Raw genomic sequence first — 17,771 nt, forward strand, 5'->3', positions numbered from 1 at the left:
TAACATTTCACTATTTGTTGATCTGGCTACCTTCCCTAACTAATCTAAGGATCTTTAGGAAAAGATACATTGTATGTTTGGTTCATTGGGTGTCCCAGTGTCTAGAATTACATCTGGTATAATAATTAGGACTTAACAAATACTTATTAAATAAGTAAAATGATTCTGTCCTAGTGAGCCAGATAAAAATACCATGATCTTTAAATGTTTCTTTGTCATTTTCTTCTCCACAAGATGGGAACAGTAAAACTCAACCATATTTTACCCCAATAGTTCTCAAAATACTTAAATCACAATGAAATGCTTTCTTTCCAAATGTGCATGATTTACCTTCAGTTACAGAGTACTGGGTTGGAGCAATAGCACAGTGTGTAGGGAGTTTGCATTGCATGTGGCCGACCCGGGCTCAGTTCCTCCATTCCCCTCGGAGAGCCTAGCAAGCTACCAAGAGTATCCCGCCCACACAGCAGAGCCTGGCAAGCTCCCCATGGTGTATTTAGATATGCCAAAAACAGTAACAACAAGTCTCACAATGGAGATATTACCGGTGCCCACTTGAGCAAACTGATAAACAACAGGACGGTGCTATAGTGCTACAGAGTACTAAAGCAGGACTTATTAAATAAATAAATAAATAACAACCCTCCTCACCCCCCACTAAAGGAATTGCCTATTCCCAGTAAAAAAAAATATGACATCTAGAACTGTTATTACCGTGGGTCGAAGCAATATCCTTAAGAATCACCATCTAAAGATGGTAAAACCTGGTCAGGGTTTTTGATCATGACCAAGTTGCCCTTTTCACTGAGTTCCCAGGATGGTGGGACCAGCCTTTCATCTGAGAGTTAATTGGCCCTAAGGAGTCTAAGTTTGGAGACACTGGGTGCAACTGTGTTAAAGCTGTCCAGCATCAAAATCTTAGATTTAAAAAACTGAAAAAAAGATTATGTACCTCCCTGGGAGTGCAAGTTAGAGGCTACAAGGAACCTTGGGCACTATTTGCATATAGCCCATAGCAACCATTTCCATTCCCAGTAGCCAATTTGTAAAACAGAAGCACAGATTTTTTTTTATTCTGTCCTACAAATGTTTCTTCAAACCAGTAAGTAGATAGATAAGAGTAATATCTTTGTTTTTCTCTTTGACACACAAATAATTTTGCCAATTACTGCTGTTAAGCAAGCAAAAAGCAAAAAGCACGTGCTGGGCCTAGAGGTAAGACTTTCAGAGTCCTCAATACAGCCTTCAAACAAAAACATTCCTTTTCAATGTACTGTGCTTTAAACCCTCATCTTCATCATGTGACATATATCTGGCAGCTCAGGAGCCAACCAAAATGCTCCTGTGTGACCAAAGGGCAAGCTTTTCACCCCTGCTGCTCCCAGTTAGTGAGTTAGAGTTTGTCCTCTAACTCACTGCAAAAAGAAGTCTGACACCTCCGGGTTCTGCTTCACCTGCTATCTGCTATACTATCTAAATAAATAACTGCTCATATATTGATGTATGTATATATTGTATATGTAGATGAAAATATTGATTAAAAAAGGAGTTAATATTCTTTAATAATTTTAATAATACTGTATCTGAGACACTTTGGTCATGTAAGATATAAATGTAAAAAATATATATATAAAGACTACAGTTCTGAAATTTCACACAAAAGAATTATTAGCTTTGAATGATAGTACTCTTCTCTATCTGAAAAACAGAAAGCAAGATGATTTTATATTACTTTTTATTTTATATTATTTAATTATTTTATATTACTTTGTTTTGGGGTCACATCCAGCAATGCTCAGGAGTTACTCCTGGGTGTACACTCAGCACTTTCTTTTGGTGTAAGTCAGGACACCCTATGGGATGCCACAGATTGAGCCTGGGTTGGGCAAGTGCAAGGCAAGTTCCTGACCTGCTGTACTCTTTCCAGTCCTAAGGAATTTAAGTATTTTGATATTATAAGATGTTCTATGGCCATGAATCTTTTTACAGTTTATCATTAATGTCAAAATGGACTTTTTTAGGGCCAGGAAAATTGCTAAGAAATTTAACACTTACCACCACTTACCTTGCATGTGTGAGGTTGCATGCATCCTAGATTAGATCCCTGTCACTTCCCCCTCCACCCCCAGAAACAAACAAAGGTGCTGTTTCAAAACAGATTTTAAGGAATTGGAATAAGTAGAATACAGTGCCAAGAATAAGAGTATCATCCGTGGAGAACTTTGGGAAGAAAAGAGCCATCCAAAATAACAGCTCTCATGTAGTTTTTACAAATGTCTGACTAATTCTATCTTTTTTTATCAAATGAGTTTTTTTGAGAGGAACTGTACTATATATTCCTTTTTTTTTTCCTTTTTGGGTCACATCCGGCGATGCTCAGGGCTGACCCCTGGCTCTGCACTCAGGAATTATCCCTGGCGGTGCTCAGGAGACCATATGGGATGCTGGGAATTGAACCCAGGTAGGCCGCGTGCAAGGCAAACGCCCTACCCACTGTGCTATCACTCCAGCCCCTGTACTATATATTCTTAAAGAATAAACAGACTGCAGTCTGAAGTGAATGCTTCTATCTTGTTTTAAAAATCTATACAGGGGCCAGAGAGATAGTATAATGGGTAGGGTTCTTGCCTGCTTGCCTTGCATGCAGCAGACCTGGGTTGGATCCCTGTCCAATATGGTCCCAGGAGCACCACCAGGAGTAATTCCAGAGTACAGAACCAGGAGTAATGCCTGAGCATCTCCAGGTGTGGCTCCCAAAATAGATAATTTAATAATAAAGATCTAGACATTAGTAAAAGATAAACTTTAGAACAAAAGAAAAAATATAAAAAACTTTTAGCCAAGTATTAGACCAAGTTTAGACTAAGTATCCTCCTACTCATGATTCTTCAAAATTAACCACTTTAATAGAATATACTTTAATTATTAAACAAAAGTGCTTTATATCATGGTGAGCCAATCTGTTTAATCTCAATCATTTTTACATGAATGTCAGAACATTCCAGAATTCAAATAATCAGTCCTTACAAGAAGGACTTTTATAGCTTAATCAGAGGCTGAACAAACAGCAGTACTTCTATATTTAAAAAAAGAAAAGAAAGGACTTTAAGCAGCTTTAAAAAGAAGCCAAAGCTAATTGTCAAGGACAAAACAGATAACTAAAAACTTTACTAAATATTTCCCTCATCATGGAGAAAGTAATCTGATCATATTGAATGGAATGTTCCCATTGATACGATTTTTTAAAATGGGACTGAAATAGAAATTACAACATGAAGTCAAATTTAGAAAGTTTAAAAGGGTCTTCACCTTCTACAACTTAACAAGTAGATGATGATTTCACTAGCTGACCCTCATGTGAGTCATAACTACATATCTATAGTTTTAAATAACACATTTATTAAAATATAAACAGCTAAAAAAGTAAACAGAATTATGTATCATTATTAAGGATACATGGGACAAGGAAGTTAAGACAAACAGTGTGTGTGTGTGTGTGTGTGTGTGTGTGTGGCATTTAGACAATATACTATTTCAGGTATTTCTGAACACACACACATGCAGATTAACACACATATACATACATTATATGCACACACATACACACATACTTTTAATTCTATCTATTAGGGGCAAAAATAGTATTGGGGGCTTATTAGAGAATGTGTCAGCCCAGCTGGGGTTTTACATTTTGGCCTGTCCAGCTCTAATAGGGTTAAGCACATGGTTAACAGCAATTTTAGTTAGCTTTTTAAGCCCTCCTTTGCAAGCCTCGAGATTTTTTTTAAGCAGCTTGTTTGTTAAAAGTTTGCTTCAAGGCCTAAAATTTCTAAATATGCACCTTTTTTCAACATTGCCCTTATAAAGAAAAAACTTAGAGGCTCCCAAACATCAGAGTTTAATTAAAGAAGAAAACATGAGACAAAAGCGAAAGAAAGAAAGAAAGAAAGAAAGAAAGAAAGAAAGAAAGAAAGAAAGAAAGAAAGACAGACAAGGCAAAAGATCTTCTTAAATATTTTCGATCAAACTTATAGAGGATATAAATTTTACTGCTTTAGACAACCTGTCTTTGAATCTTCCTTCCTTTTAAGAAATGTAATTTTTTTACATTCCTTTCCAAAGTTGTGACTGAGCTTACCAGAGATTATTTCCAATCATAATATTTTCAGACATTTATAGGATCATAATTTCAATTAAATTTAATAAAATAAAAATAATTTGGAATTAAAACATCAAGTTTAAATTTTAGAAAAGAATTTTTAAGAATTTAAGAAGATGGGAAAAATCAGAGAAACATAGTCTTAAGAGACTCTTCAATTGTACCAAAGTGATTGGGACAATAGTACAGAGCTTGCCTTGTACGTCGCTGACCTGGGTTCAAACCCTGGAACCCTATAAGTTCTCCCACGCCTGCCAGGCGTGATCCCTGAGCACAGACCCAGGAATAAAACTGAGAACCACTGGGTGTGGCCCAAAACAAAATAGAAAGAGACCACAATCAGCTGAAAAATTACAGATTCACATGGTTTCTGATTTGAATAAACAACCACAAAGAAAATAAGATTGTAAAATAACTAGGAAAATTTTAACCTTGGGACTGGATATTCATTGATACTGAGGAATTACCTTTTTTAAGACTTACGCTTCACTGTGGTTACGTTTGTAACAGACCTCTTATAGGAGACCTTTACTAAATATTTATGAGTAAGATATGCATGCAATCTGGAATGTATTTAAAAATATCAAATGGAGAAGAGATGCAAAATAGGTGAAGACAGAAATGAACCAAGATTGACCATGAATTGCTAACTGCTGATCCAGGAGATGTATCCATGAGTAAAACATACAATGTATCTCTGCGTTTGTTTTATATTTTAGTTTTAAATAATAGGTTTCATATCTCCATTTTAGAAAATAAATTTTATGGTGCACTCAACTGTGCAATAACTGAAACTGAAAGTGTACTAATTTCTAATCATTAAATCTATCTTGAAAATAGGCATATGTAAAGTTCTTTCTTTCCAACAGTATGTTGGGAAGAGCAACTAATAAAAGTCACAACTAGAAAGTATATAATAAATTATTCAATAAATAAATGTTTATTTTGTAGAATCTTCTTTAAAACTATTTTATAAAAATAACTTTAGATTATGTTTTTAACCTTATTCTATTTTTTAACTTTTGTTTTCAGTTCATAGACTGAAAATATTCTCCCCACATATAATGCCTTCAAACAGACACTGACGAGCTTTAGGAGCCAGAGCAATAGTACAGAGGGTATGTGACAAGTATTCAATCCCCAGCAATTCATATGGTACCCTGAGCTCCAGAAGTAATACCTAAGCTTAGAACCCTGAGCACCACTGAGTGTGGACTCTCCTCTACCCCTCAAAAATAAACAAACAAAATGTCCAAGTTTTAATCAAAGGAATTTGAATGCCAAAACTCCAATATATATAAGCAATTTTTAAAACTACTTCTTTCTTTTGATTCAACACGTTATTATGAAATGATTTTCCACCACAAGCATAACCAGAAAATCATTAACAATGGAATAATGACATAGAATAATCTGGAAAGGGTGGTATTTGGTCAAGAAGCAGTCAAATAATATTTTACTTCTGAAAAAAAAATTGCTAACTCAGAATTGAAGCTAACATCACGGTAATACAGGGGAAAGTATTACTCCTTAATGGAGCTTATTAAAAATGGGCCTTAAAATAATGTTTTCAATCAAATATAAAATCATGTATTATTTTGTTATTAAAGGAAGTAATACTTTCTGGTTTTTAAATATAAATCTAGTTATTGAAGAAAGCAAACTAGTGCTTTTTACAAATGAATATACACCTCAAGGATCATAAATAACATCTCCCAACAGCAATTAATTCTTACCACAAGTGCTATCCTTGTATTATGAATAAGTAGGCCTCTGAGAATGAAAGAAATTTACAACATAAATCAGTGATAACCCAGTTTAAAAGATAGAGACACTCAGGCCGGAATAGGTTACTTTGCAAGCAAACAACCTGAGTTCAAAACTGAGTAATACAAATAGTGTCCCAAGACCCACCAAAAGTGATCCCTGAGGCAGGAGCAAAACCTAAGCAAAGCCTGAATACCCCTGCCCCCCACCAAAAAATAAAATAAAATAAAAAGAAGCCAAATAAATTAAAAGAATATAAATATGGAGACAATGTATAAAAGGGGCATATATACAGCTTTTCTACAATGAAGTAAAGGAGGATTTCCTGGATATTTTAACCCATATTTCTCATTTTATCAACTACTTCCAAAGAAAATTCTTAACATTTTTCAGAAACAAATTAACATGTAGTAATAAATTAGAACCAAACTTAGAAATAATTTTATATGTATTTCCATTCTCTAAGAAACTCAATATAAGGTAATTCTGAACTCAGAGGATTGAAAGTCAACCAAGAACCTATACACTAAACTATTCATGTGACCTTAAAACTATGAAAACTAAATTCCATGAAAGCAAGATCTTATTTTTTTCCAATTCTTTATTCCCAGAACTTCACAATAATCAGCACATGGTAGACTTTCCCTGCTGCTGATTTAATAAATTTGAAGATCAGAATTATTAAAGATCATTCTTTGATTTTATATCAAAAATTATCTTGGCCTCATAAGAAAAAAACAGTATGGTACAGCTTCAATATTCAACCTACAATAGGATGTGAGTTGAATATTAGTTTAGAAATTCATTTAAATATAACAATTCTGTGAGGTTTGTTTTATGTTTTGGTATGTGTGTGTGTATGTGTGTGTGTGTATTTGTATGTGTATGTGTATGTATATGTGTATGTGTTGCTGGGGATGAAAGCCAACCACATTTGGGGTATTTTTTTCTTTTTTCAGATTTTGGGCCACACCTGGTGCTGCGCAGTAATTAATCCTGGCAGTGCACAGGGAACCATATACAGTGTCAGGGATGGAACCCCTGTTGGCTGCATGCAAGGTAAGTGACTTACCCACTACACTACCATTCCAGAACCCTTTTTTAACAAAATCGGTCTCATCTGCATTTAAAAAATTCTATATTTTTATCATGAAAATCCATATAATTTATAATCATTAATAAAAGTAATTATGAAAATTTTGTTATCAAATATGAAACTATGTATAATCATTATGTATTTAGTATCTACCTTCGAGGGCTATGTCCTAATTAAAGGAAAAGCATAACTAAAAACTGAGTCCTAATCTAATTCCCAGTGATTATGTTCAGCATAGAGCAATTCTATGGCTAAAGATTCTGAATCTGAAGGTTAATCACTGAACTTCTGATTTCAGCTCTCCCATCCAGCAGTCCCAGGCACCTGAAAAATATTACCTCCTCTTTATATGCCACAGTTTTCTTATCTATGAAATGGAAACAAAACTTTAAAGAGTTATTGTAAGAACTACGTAACTATAGGTAAATCTCTTAGAGTAGTGCTTAGCATGTAGTAATTGATCAATTAATGTTACAAGCACTAGTAAAACTCATGTTAGCAAGGGATGCGGCTTAGTGATATACTTCATATCCTGCATGTATGAGGCCCTGAGTTTCATCTTTTACACCAAGAACAAATTCTTAAATCTCTTGCTTTATATGTTAGAGGCTTATCAATGAATTAGTGATTCTTCTTAAAGTCCTAAGCAGAAAATGAAACAATAAAAATGTATCAATATCATGTAGGCATTTTCACACTTACAGATAAATTAGGGACAAAGAAAACTGCTTATCAAAACTGACAAATAAAAAATAAAATTTCATTTACTCAGAGAAAACTTTCTGAAGGGGATAAGACTATCATAGTTATTTTTGTTTACAGGTTAGAAAAAAAATCCTACATAAGTACACTACCCACCCTACTGATATTTTTATTTCCTTTTTCTCTGCTCTCTAAATGTGGAATTTTATAATTGACGCTCTATTTAGCATACTGCTTGATTCGTATAACATTTGCTTGATTCACGTAAATACATTTTCATGTCACATTTTTAAAAATAGGGAGGAATCCAAAGAGATAACACAGGGTTAAGGCACTTGTTTTGCATGAGGTTGGCCCCAATTCAATCCCTGGAACTTAATACCACCAGAATACCACCAGTTGTGGCACCTGAGCACAGAGCCCAGAGCCCCTTAGCACTAACAGGAGTGGCCCCAAATCCCCCAAAATGAGTAAATAAAAATTATTTTAGGGGCTGGAGCAATAGCACAGCGGGTAGGGCGTTTGCCTTGCACGCAGACAACATGGCCAACACAGGTTCGATTCCCAGCGTCCCATATGGTCCCCCGAGCGCCGCCAGGAGCAATTCCTGAGTGCATGAGCCAGGAGTGACCCCTGAGCATCGCTGGGTGTGGCCCAAAAAGCAAAAAAAAAAAAAAAAAAAAAAAAAAATTATTTTAGATGGCTACATAAATTTAACTATTCTAACATAAATTATAAGAATTTTAATTAACACAGGCCAGAGCAATAGTATAGGGGTAGGGCACTTGCCTTACACATGGCCGACCTGGGTTCAATCCCCAGGATCCCATATGATCCCCAGAGCCCAGCAGAGTGATTAAAAATAAGCCCTGACCACCGGTGGGTGTGGCCCCCAAAACAAAACAACAACAAAAAGTATTACAATTAACAAAGCTCCTCTTGAACCCATAACTTTTGTATATTTATGAGCCCCAGCATAACCAGCCTAGAAGATTTTTTAATTGTGCACAGCATGTCTTTTAAAAATAAAATCCTTTAAATTTTTTTTAATTTTAAAAACACATGCTTGAAGTCATATTGTAAAAAGTGAAAGAAACAGGAGAGAGATGGGATACTGACTAATTACACCAAATGTACATGGTGAGGAAATGTTAACACTGACTCCTACCGAATCCACTGCCAATAGTGTCTAAATGTACTTAATCAGTAGAATAAAGAACTCTCTAGACCACATAGAAAGCCCAGTGACTATACCAAAAGCCTTAGGGCCAGAAGTGAAAAGGATTTAAAAGGAAGGGGGAAAAAAAAAAGAAACAAAGTGATAAATTTAAGATGGGGAACCTGGAATTACTGAATAGCAATTAGAGTAATACTCCTCTTCCAAGCGACAAGATCTGATTCAGAGACACGGACTTCTGGAGTCCACCCAAAAAGGTGTAATGTAATTCCTTAGGCCCCAAACAATACTTTCTGGGGAAAAACAAAAAGCCTGGCAAACTTGTATTTCTGTATATTTTCAAAAGAGCAAGTCAGGTATATTCTGCAGCTTATATACTTGAGAATCACAGAGAAGTACCGATATGTGTGCTAGAAAATGAAGGCTTGGAGTCAGAAGCAGAGGATCCATAATCTGTGGCAGTTCTGACTCTGTCCTCTCAGGTTCCAATATCTTATTTCAAATTAAGAAAGTGACCTATGCAATATGCCAAACACAGTAACAACAAGTCTCACAATGGAGACATTACTGGGCCCGTTTGAGCAAATCGATGAACAATGGGAGGACAGCTGTAACAGGGGGAAGGAGCCAGACTCCTTGAAGTCCATTTGACTAGAATTTTTGTTATCCTTTGAAGCAAATAGTTTTTATTAATAAACTCTCTTCAGCTTGCCTGAAGGGAATACCCTCTCAGAAGAGAAACTGGTAATCCCATAGTCTTATCACTGGGACCTGATTAGCAGTCTGAAAAAAATAACATTGCTAATATTGTTTTTCTTTTGTGGAAACTCTGAACACTATTTCATTTCAATTACTGACATTCTTTTCTGGTTGTGTCAAAATGAAAATCTTCTACCAAAAGCACTATTTTTCAAAGAGGCCGAGGAAATGGCCAGCCTCACATCATACTTGTGCCTAATTATCCCAGGATACAAGGATTTAGAAACTCTCAGTTTCTCTGGCAAAAATGAGATTAGCTAGGAAGTCTCTCAGTAACATCCTCTTTTTTGAAGGAATTTTATCTACTCACTGAACAAATAAAACAAAACAAAAAAATCTAGATTCATAAAGCCTCAGGCCTCAAACAGTGTCAGATTTTGTTCTATTTCCTTTTCTAGTTGTCTTCTGCTCTGCTGTTTATCCAGCATGTGAACAACCTGTCTTAGCATGCATTCTTGTTTGGTCTACAGTAAACATGGGACAAACAGCAAATGTTTGATAATCTGAAAGACAACAAAGATCTAATACATTCATTGAAAAATAAATACTTCTAAGTTTTCCCATTTACACAAAAGAGAGATCAGCAGCCTAATTTAAAACAAAATAAACAAGCCGATTTTTTTCTCTATGAGATTACAGTCCAGCACACAGAGATAAAACCTTTGCTTAGCTACAAAATTAAGCCTATCTGTGATCTAGAGCACCTTTGGAATTTTTATTCAGTTTTTTAAAATGCAATATTTAGTATTTTCTAATCAGGGCTTTCAAAAGCTTGGGGAAAGCAAATATTCACTCGATTTTCCCCCATTTAATCCTCCTGAACATGTAGTGCGTGTTTACTGCTGGTGTAACTCACCTTGGTGAGTAGAACTCTCAGTCCACATCACTGAATGGAACAGTGTGACTCCCTAGTGCAAATTTCCTGAGAGCCCCTTCCCTGAGCATGTGCCAAGAATCAAATCTTGGCCACTTAGTGCTCTGTGCTCCACATGTGGGCTCACGGCGCGTTGAGCAGCCGTGCTAACTGAGATGGATAGCCCTGTCAAACAGGAAGCTGGCACACCAGGATGCAAGCAGTGGGATACAATGACCTTTACATTCAGAGAAAAATATCCCTAAAATGGCATGAAAAGTTTATGGGGGAAGAGGAGGGAGAGTTCTTTTATTTCATTTAGGGACATAGCATGAAATAAAAGCAATGGTGTCCAGTATGCAATTTGCTCAGGATCAAATCTTGAACCCCTCACACAAGAAGGAAAGTCATTGGAGAGAGGAAATGAATCATCCTTTATCACGCTGCTTTGAAAGCAGCAAACTCTACGATTCAGCTGTACTGCCACACGGACTGGCCAACTACTCATATCCACACTGCATCAGGACTCAGAATAATCCATGGGGTGTCACCTGTCCTGGGCAAACATTCATGACCCCCTGCATTCAGATGGCTGCTTTCTTGGTGTATCTAGATATTTAATTCAAAAATTTTAACTAGTAACGTGCTTACCAAAATCAGAGTCAAGAGCTTAGGAATTCAAATTCCATGTTCTTGGGTCACCATATTTATTATTTTAACCCTACATTGCTTAATCTCTCAAAGTTTCCTTATCTGAATAAAATAGAGGCTCTGATACATTGTTAAAATAGCATAAAGAGGTACAGAAAAGGGAAGTGAAAAATCTTGGGTCCATAGACAAATTTTAAATAAAAATAGGAATAAAAGAAGTAGTATAGAAAAAAATAATATAGAAGTACAATAATTATATAAGAAATTTACTTATAAAGCTTGATCTAGAATTCACATGTCTCTCTCACTTTTAGTCCTGTTGTCATAATCTATATAATTGAAATATGAAAGATATATATATATGAAATATATATGAAAGAGCAATAGCTATGCTAAAGAATGGAGTAATACAAGCTCACAATGGGATCTAGTGATGTATGACACATCATTTTTAATGGTGCAATTTCAATATTTAATTACGTAGGTAAAAAATTTGATCACAAACATACTGAGCTTTCAATGTTTGTTTTTGCTTTTATGAACAGACTATGCCAAACTACTGGGCAGTTTATATATAAAAGTATGGCAAGATATACCTATTTTTCCTATTTAATTAAAATCTGATTACAAAGTGCATAAGTTTCTGCAATCCAAAGTGATGAAATAATTTAGAAAACTGAATGCTTATGAACTGTATGTTAAGCTTTAGAAAGGTTGGAAGTCAAGTGTCTATGTAGTCTCTGAGAACATCAATTTGGGGTAGAAGAGAAAGTAAGTTATCAAAAGCAAACCGGAAAAAAAAAAACCTGTGATATCACTCTGAAATGCAAGTTGATTTGGGTGGCTGTAGAGACATTAGTCAAATGATTCCAAAGCAATCAGAAAAAAAGCCTCTGCAAGAAACTGCAGCTAGCTTTTGGGGAAAGATACTCCACCGATCATTCTCCTCCAGCCCTTGTTTGGAGAATGATTTCCAGGAACAACTTCTTCAACAAAGCAAGACATATGAGGGGCAAAGGAGGATAGGGGAGATGCATATTACTACCTTGGGCCTGAGCCGCAGAGCTGTGGGAGTAGCCCAGGGCCAGCAGCGCGGTCTCCACCAGCTGGCTAAAAAGCACGTCTTTTCGAACCAGGACAAACTCAGCATGTTCTTCTCTGTTGTCATATTCAAGAGAGCCATCCAACTGCTCCACCACACAGAAAACAGGAATCATCAAACCTGGAGGGACAAAATTCAAAGCAAAACACAAACATTACAAAGCAAATCTCCATCACCATGATGAAAAGGGAAAAGACAGTTATAAAAATCACTCATCTGTGATGGACAGTGGTTCAGATTAAACAAGCCTTATGACTATATGGCCTAATGGGAAAGCTGTGGGGGTTTTCTCCCCTCGTCCATTATTATCAGACTGCAGCAGAACAGCCCAGAGAATTGGTAGAAGCCCTCACATTCCAGTTGAAAAAGTAGAGGACAACAATCAGAGGAGCCCTATTCATAGTAAGCACAACAGTGGGGGTCAATGTAGCCTTTTAAGCCAATTCCCTACCCCTTCCTACCCTATCAATAACATTCTGTTTTATCCAGTATCAGATCAGCCATAGTACAGGCAGATAGGATTTGCTTCTCTCTGAAAATATATTTTAAAAGTTTATGGTTGTAAGATATATCAAGTGGAGGTATATTTGATTTTATGGTCAAAGTTACAACATGAATATATTGTACAAGAGAGACAGTAAGAATTGTAAAAATCTTAGTAAATAGTTCATCAACTAACCTAAAAATACATTGCACATGAAAGTCTTAACTGAGAATAAACTTACAAAAAATAAACAATACTAAACTTTGTCCTTTAAAAGAATAATTATTTTATACATTAACACCAATTAACACTGGAAAGGGAATATTTTTCTAGTGTTTCAGAGAAAAGAAGCAAACTACTCTAAAGAATAAAAGCAAATTAGTCTAGTTGAAAATCTGTGGAAATCTGTTGTCACTGAAATATTTCTCTACTTTGTATCAAAGTGTGAAAAGCTAAAAAAATGTTTAATTCGCCAAAGATTTTTTATAGACTGTTTTTTATTTTTCAAAAAAAAAAAGTCATACAGGCATTCAAGTCTAAACATAGCCAAGGCACAAGATCAAAGTTTTACCAACATACATACAAGTAACAAACATGGACTCCACCCTATGAAATTCACACAAATTGGTGTGTTATGGAAGGTTCTGGTCTGAGTCTTCTCTTTGCACAATAAAATCAAAAGTTCTAAAGAATGAGCAGGCAGGCTGAGAGAAGAGGAGGAGGCTAAGCTGGTCATTGCGAAGGTACCCAACAATCAAAATAATATCTCCTGATAAAAATGATATAAGGAAGGACTACCAATCACACAGAATGAGGCTTTTCTAGAAGTCCCTGTTTCCTGGACCCCAGAAGCCTACCTATTCATTCGGTTCTGAGAAGCAAAGGGTGGGAGCAGACACTGCAAACTACCATGTCACAGATTTTAGATTTTTGTTCTAAAGATAATACAATGGTGCAACTAGTTCCCATGTGCTAATTATTATTATTAAAGATAATAAGTATTGGGTGTAATTATTAAATATAATCATTATTAACAATAATAACACTCATTAAGAATTGTTATCATTAAAGATCATGGTAATTATTATTAAGCCTACACAACAATCTAACAAGTCATACATAGCATATACCCAGAACATCTATTGACTCAATATTCACACTTAGGGACAACAAAGCATTATTATTGTCGATACCAAATATATCACCTATGGTATAGAATTATGGAAAATATAAAATAAGGGTAAAATAGATTCTTTTAGATAAAGAAACTTATTCTAGCTGCATGGCAATTTTTTATTGTGACCAGTATTAGCATAGAAAATGCTTATTATTTCCAAATGTGTAATGAACAATAAAAATCAGACGTCTTCCAAAATATTTCTATTGTCATTTATTTATTCAAATTTTATTTCCTGAACACCTACTCTGTGTCAGAGCTTCAGAAGACTAAGTCTGATCTAGCTCCTGTGCTCAGTGCAGTTGAAGGTGGTGTAAAATCTTCCTAAGCAAGCATAATGGCATTTTATAGGACCCATCATGAGAGTCCTTACAGGCAGAGAATAGCCCCATTTAGACCTTTTAGCTCTTACGTACTGGTATATAATCTTTGTCCAAGGAAGCAGGTTGCTTTCTATCTTTAATGATTTCAGTATAGCACACATAGGATCATGTCGTCAGTGGTACCATAAGCTACTTCACCACTAATACCTGTGTGTACATAAGTTTACATGCTGAAAATCCATGTGCAGTTCCTAGTGTCAACATATGAGTGTCACACATCTGAAAATCATAGATAAGACGTTTCAATGATTCCAGTTACTTCAAAGCTGTCATGCATCCATTACTTATTACTCATAAATTGTTCTCAAGTCTATCGTCCACTGAAAAACCAGAAGATCTTATTAATTTCTTTTAAATGAACAACTCAGTGAGTTAGATATGAGTTAAAACATTAGAGCATGTAGTTCCATACTATGTTGAACCTATACTTTCAAAAGTATTCTACTTTCAAATTATAGAAATATTTCCTAAACATTCTATTCTGTGATTGAAGAAAGCAGTTAATTAATATGATAACAATAAACTCTTCGTAGTCTAAAAGCAAGAACCTAGCTCCCACAGAAATTATCTACTTTAAAATCTTTGAGGTCTTTGAGGTCATTTATAAAATAAAATCATGATAACCCAAAGTATATGATAATAGGATTTGTTCTGAAGCACACCTATACAATATCTGTCTATTCATATACATAGGTATTAATGTAATACCTATATAATACCTATAATACCTATATAATACCTATTTATTATACAATGAGTATAATAAACAGGTTTCACTTAATGTCTAGAAAAAAATGTAACTTTTTACTAGAATTTTATCAAGCTAAGGAAAATTAAGAAAATTCTACAATGAAATACATGTTTTATACAAGAAAAGAAAAATAAGGAGAAAATTCATGCACCTACTAGTAAAATGACAAAAGAAACTACAGCAAAAAAAAGCGTAACTGTTGTTAAGTGACAGAGAAAAGATAATTAAGATACAGGTTTTTAAAGTTTTAAAACACACAAAATCAAACTCCTTCCTAGGGAGAGAGCTCAAGGATATGGAGCATAAACATCGACTGCATGCTAGGTTTGATCCCCACATGGTTCTACGCACTACCAGCAAGGCCCCCAAGTACTGAGCTGGGAGCAGTCCCTAGCACTACCTGCCCCCTTCCTTTTTTCTTTTTGGGGCTACACCCAGCTAAACTCAGGGATTACTCCTGGCTCTGCACTCAGAAATTATTCCTGGAAGTTTCAGGGGAGCATAAGAGATGCTGGGGTTGAACCAGGTCTGCTTCATGCCAAGAGAACTCCCTATCCATTGTACTATCACTCCACACTCCCAATCACCACCATTTATTAGAAGAAGAGAAGTTATCTATGAAAGGACAATAGAGTAGAAAAACAAATGCATTTGCGTGTACACATGCGCATGCGTGCACACACACAGGCACGCATGCACATACACATGCAATATCTAGCCATTGGGTTTTATATCTCCCCAAGCAAAATACAGACACACGCAAAGAAAAATAGTGAGGTAAAATATGGAAAGACTGAGTGAATGTTTGGAAAGTACTACAAAAACTAAATTAAAAATGGAAAAAATTAAAAGTTCTAATAAAGTAATTACGTAAAAGTAAAATGGATTTATAGCAAAATTTAGCAATGACCAAAAAAGGAAAACGAAGCCTCTTGTTTTAACCTCAATTTAAGACACTATTTTTCTTTCATTGTAGCACAAACCCATTTCCAGATGACCATGTAGAGAACTTTGAACCTTTTGATTATAAGCTTCACTAAGCCTTTTACAATTGTGGGAGGTAAGCAGGCAGTTTAATCTGGAGGACAAGCACAAAGCCACACCCATTTGCTAAAAATTAAGAGTTGTTCTGGTAATTGGGGTAAATGGTGAGTGCTATTGTCACCTTGTCACAGAGACAAAATAAGCAAGGAACCCTGCTAGAAAAATGCAATTTCCCAACTGTCATTAGTTCTGATGCTCAAATAGTCATTTTCATTATAACACTATTTCTGAGGAAGTGTGGCTAATTATAGAGTTAACTTGCTTATCACAACCATAGCTTGCAAACCAGAGAGGGAGTCAGGGGAAGATGTAGAGATATGGTGGTGCCAGTCCAGAGGCAGACAGCTCGTGGGTAAAATGCTGTTTCTGTCACTACTCACCTGTGGGAGTGACTTGGGTGATTTATTTGACTTCACTGTGCTTAAATTCCTTCTAGCTAAAACGCAAATAATATCTGCACACAGAGTTGCTGTAAAGATTAAACGACATAATATATCTAAGTTGTATGACAGATAGCTGTCAATGATACCTAGTTTTCTTTTATCAGAATCACTATTAATATTATTGTATATATAAAGAAAACAGACTAATATTATCAAAGACTAAAAAAAATTTTCTTTGAAGTAAAATGATACTAATAATCACGAATAGCTTAGTTATATAAGATGCAAATAATAAAGTTTTAAAATGTTCAATGTGCATCATAGCAAAAGGTTAAAGTATCAAAAGTGCCATATTTCATACTCTAAAACTGTTCAATACAGTGGTTGCTAGCCACATAAAGTGACTAAGCATCTAAAATGTGACTATCCTGAACTGAGATGTGTTTTGTTTTTTTGGTTTTTTTTTTTTTTTTGCTTTTTGGGTCACACCCGGTGATGCTCGGGGGTTGATCCCCTCATGCACCCAGGAATCACCCCGGGCGGTGCTCGGGGGGGACCATATGGGATGCTGGGAATCGAAACTATGTCAGCCATGTTGGCTGCGTGCAAGGCAAATGCCCTACCTGCTGTGCTATCGCTCCAGCCCCCTGAGATGTGTTTAAAGTGTAAAATACATAACTGATTAATAACACGAAACTGAAGTGTGAACAATGAATACTTTAAATTCATTTAGAAATAATATTTTGAAAAGTGAGATTTTTTTTCTTTTGGATGAAGCTACTGAAAAAGTTATATTCAGTTTTTGATTTTTGTTTTTGAGCCACATCTGCTGTGTTAAGGGCCTACTCCTGGTTCAGTGCTTAGGGTTGCTCTAGAGGTGCCCGGGGGACCACATAAGGGTCGAACCCAGCTTTCAACATCGCATACACTGAGTCCTGCACTCAAAAGTTTTAAACTGCACGAGTGACTTATACTGTATATCTATGGGACAGCACAGCTGTAAGCAATCTGCCAAACACTAACCTCTACAATAGTTTATTCACTCAGGATAAATTCATCATACACTAGATAACTAGCACAATTGCGTGATTGTCTTGAGCATGTCTTGGATGCCCCACAGTTATCTTTTCTCTGTGTTCCAGATCTTGTGACCAGAGGATAGATGGGCTTTCGGTTAAGCTCTAAAATCCAAAGGGATATCTTCTCTGCAATATCAAGCAAATTGTAGGCTGTTTTATTTAGACCCATAGTTATCCAGCTGTTATAACAAGAGAAAGGCTGAG

At 35.7% G+C, this 17,771-nt stretch overlaps 1 protein-coding gene across 2 annotated transcripts in view; it reads right to left on the reverse strand.

Annotated features, from left to right (window-relative positions):
- The window catches only part of SATB2 (SATB homeobox 2), a 214,319-nt gene that overhangs the window by 171,010 nt on the left and 25,538 nt on the right, over window positions 1–17,771 (reverse strand). For both annotated transcript variants that reach the window (XM_056111859.1, XM_056111860.1), the window contains one exon: window positions 12,210–12,386. In XM_056111859.1, coding sequence (XP_055967834.1) covers window positions 12,210–12,386 — 177 coding nt within the window. The remainder of the gene's footprint in view (window positions 1–12,209; window positions 12,387–17,771) is intronic.

The sequence above is a fragment of the Sorex fumeus genome, unplaced genomic scaffold, assembly GCF_029834395.1.
Source record: "Sorex fumeus unplaced genomic scaffold, SorFum_2.1 ptg000014l, whole genome shotgun sequence".
Taxonomy (NCBI): Eukaryota; Metazoa; Chordata; class Mammalia; order Eulipotyphla; family Soricidae; genus Sorex; species Sorex fumeus.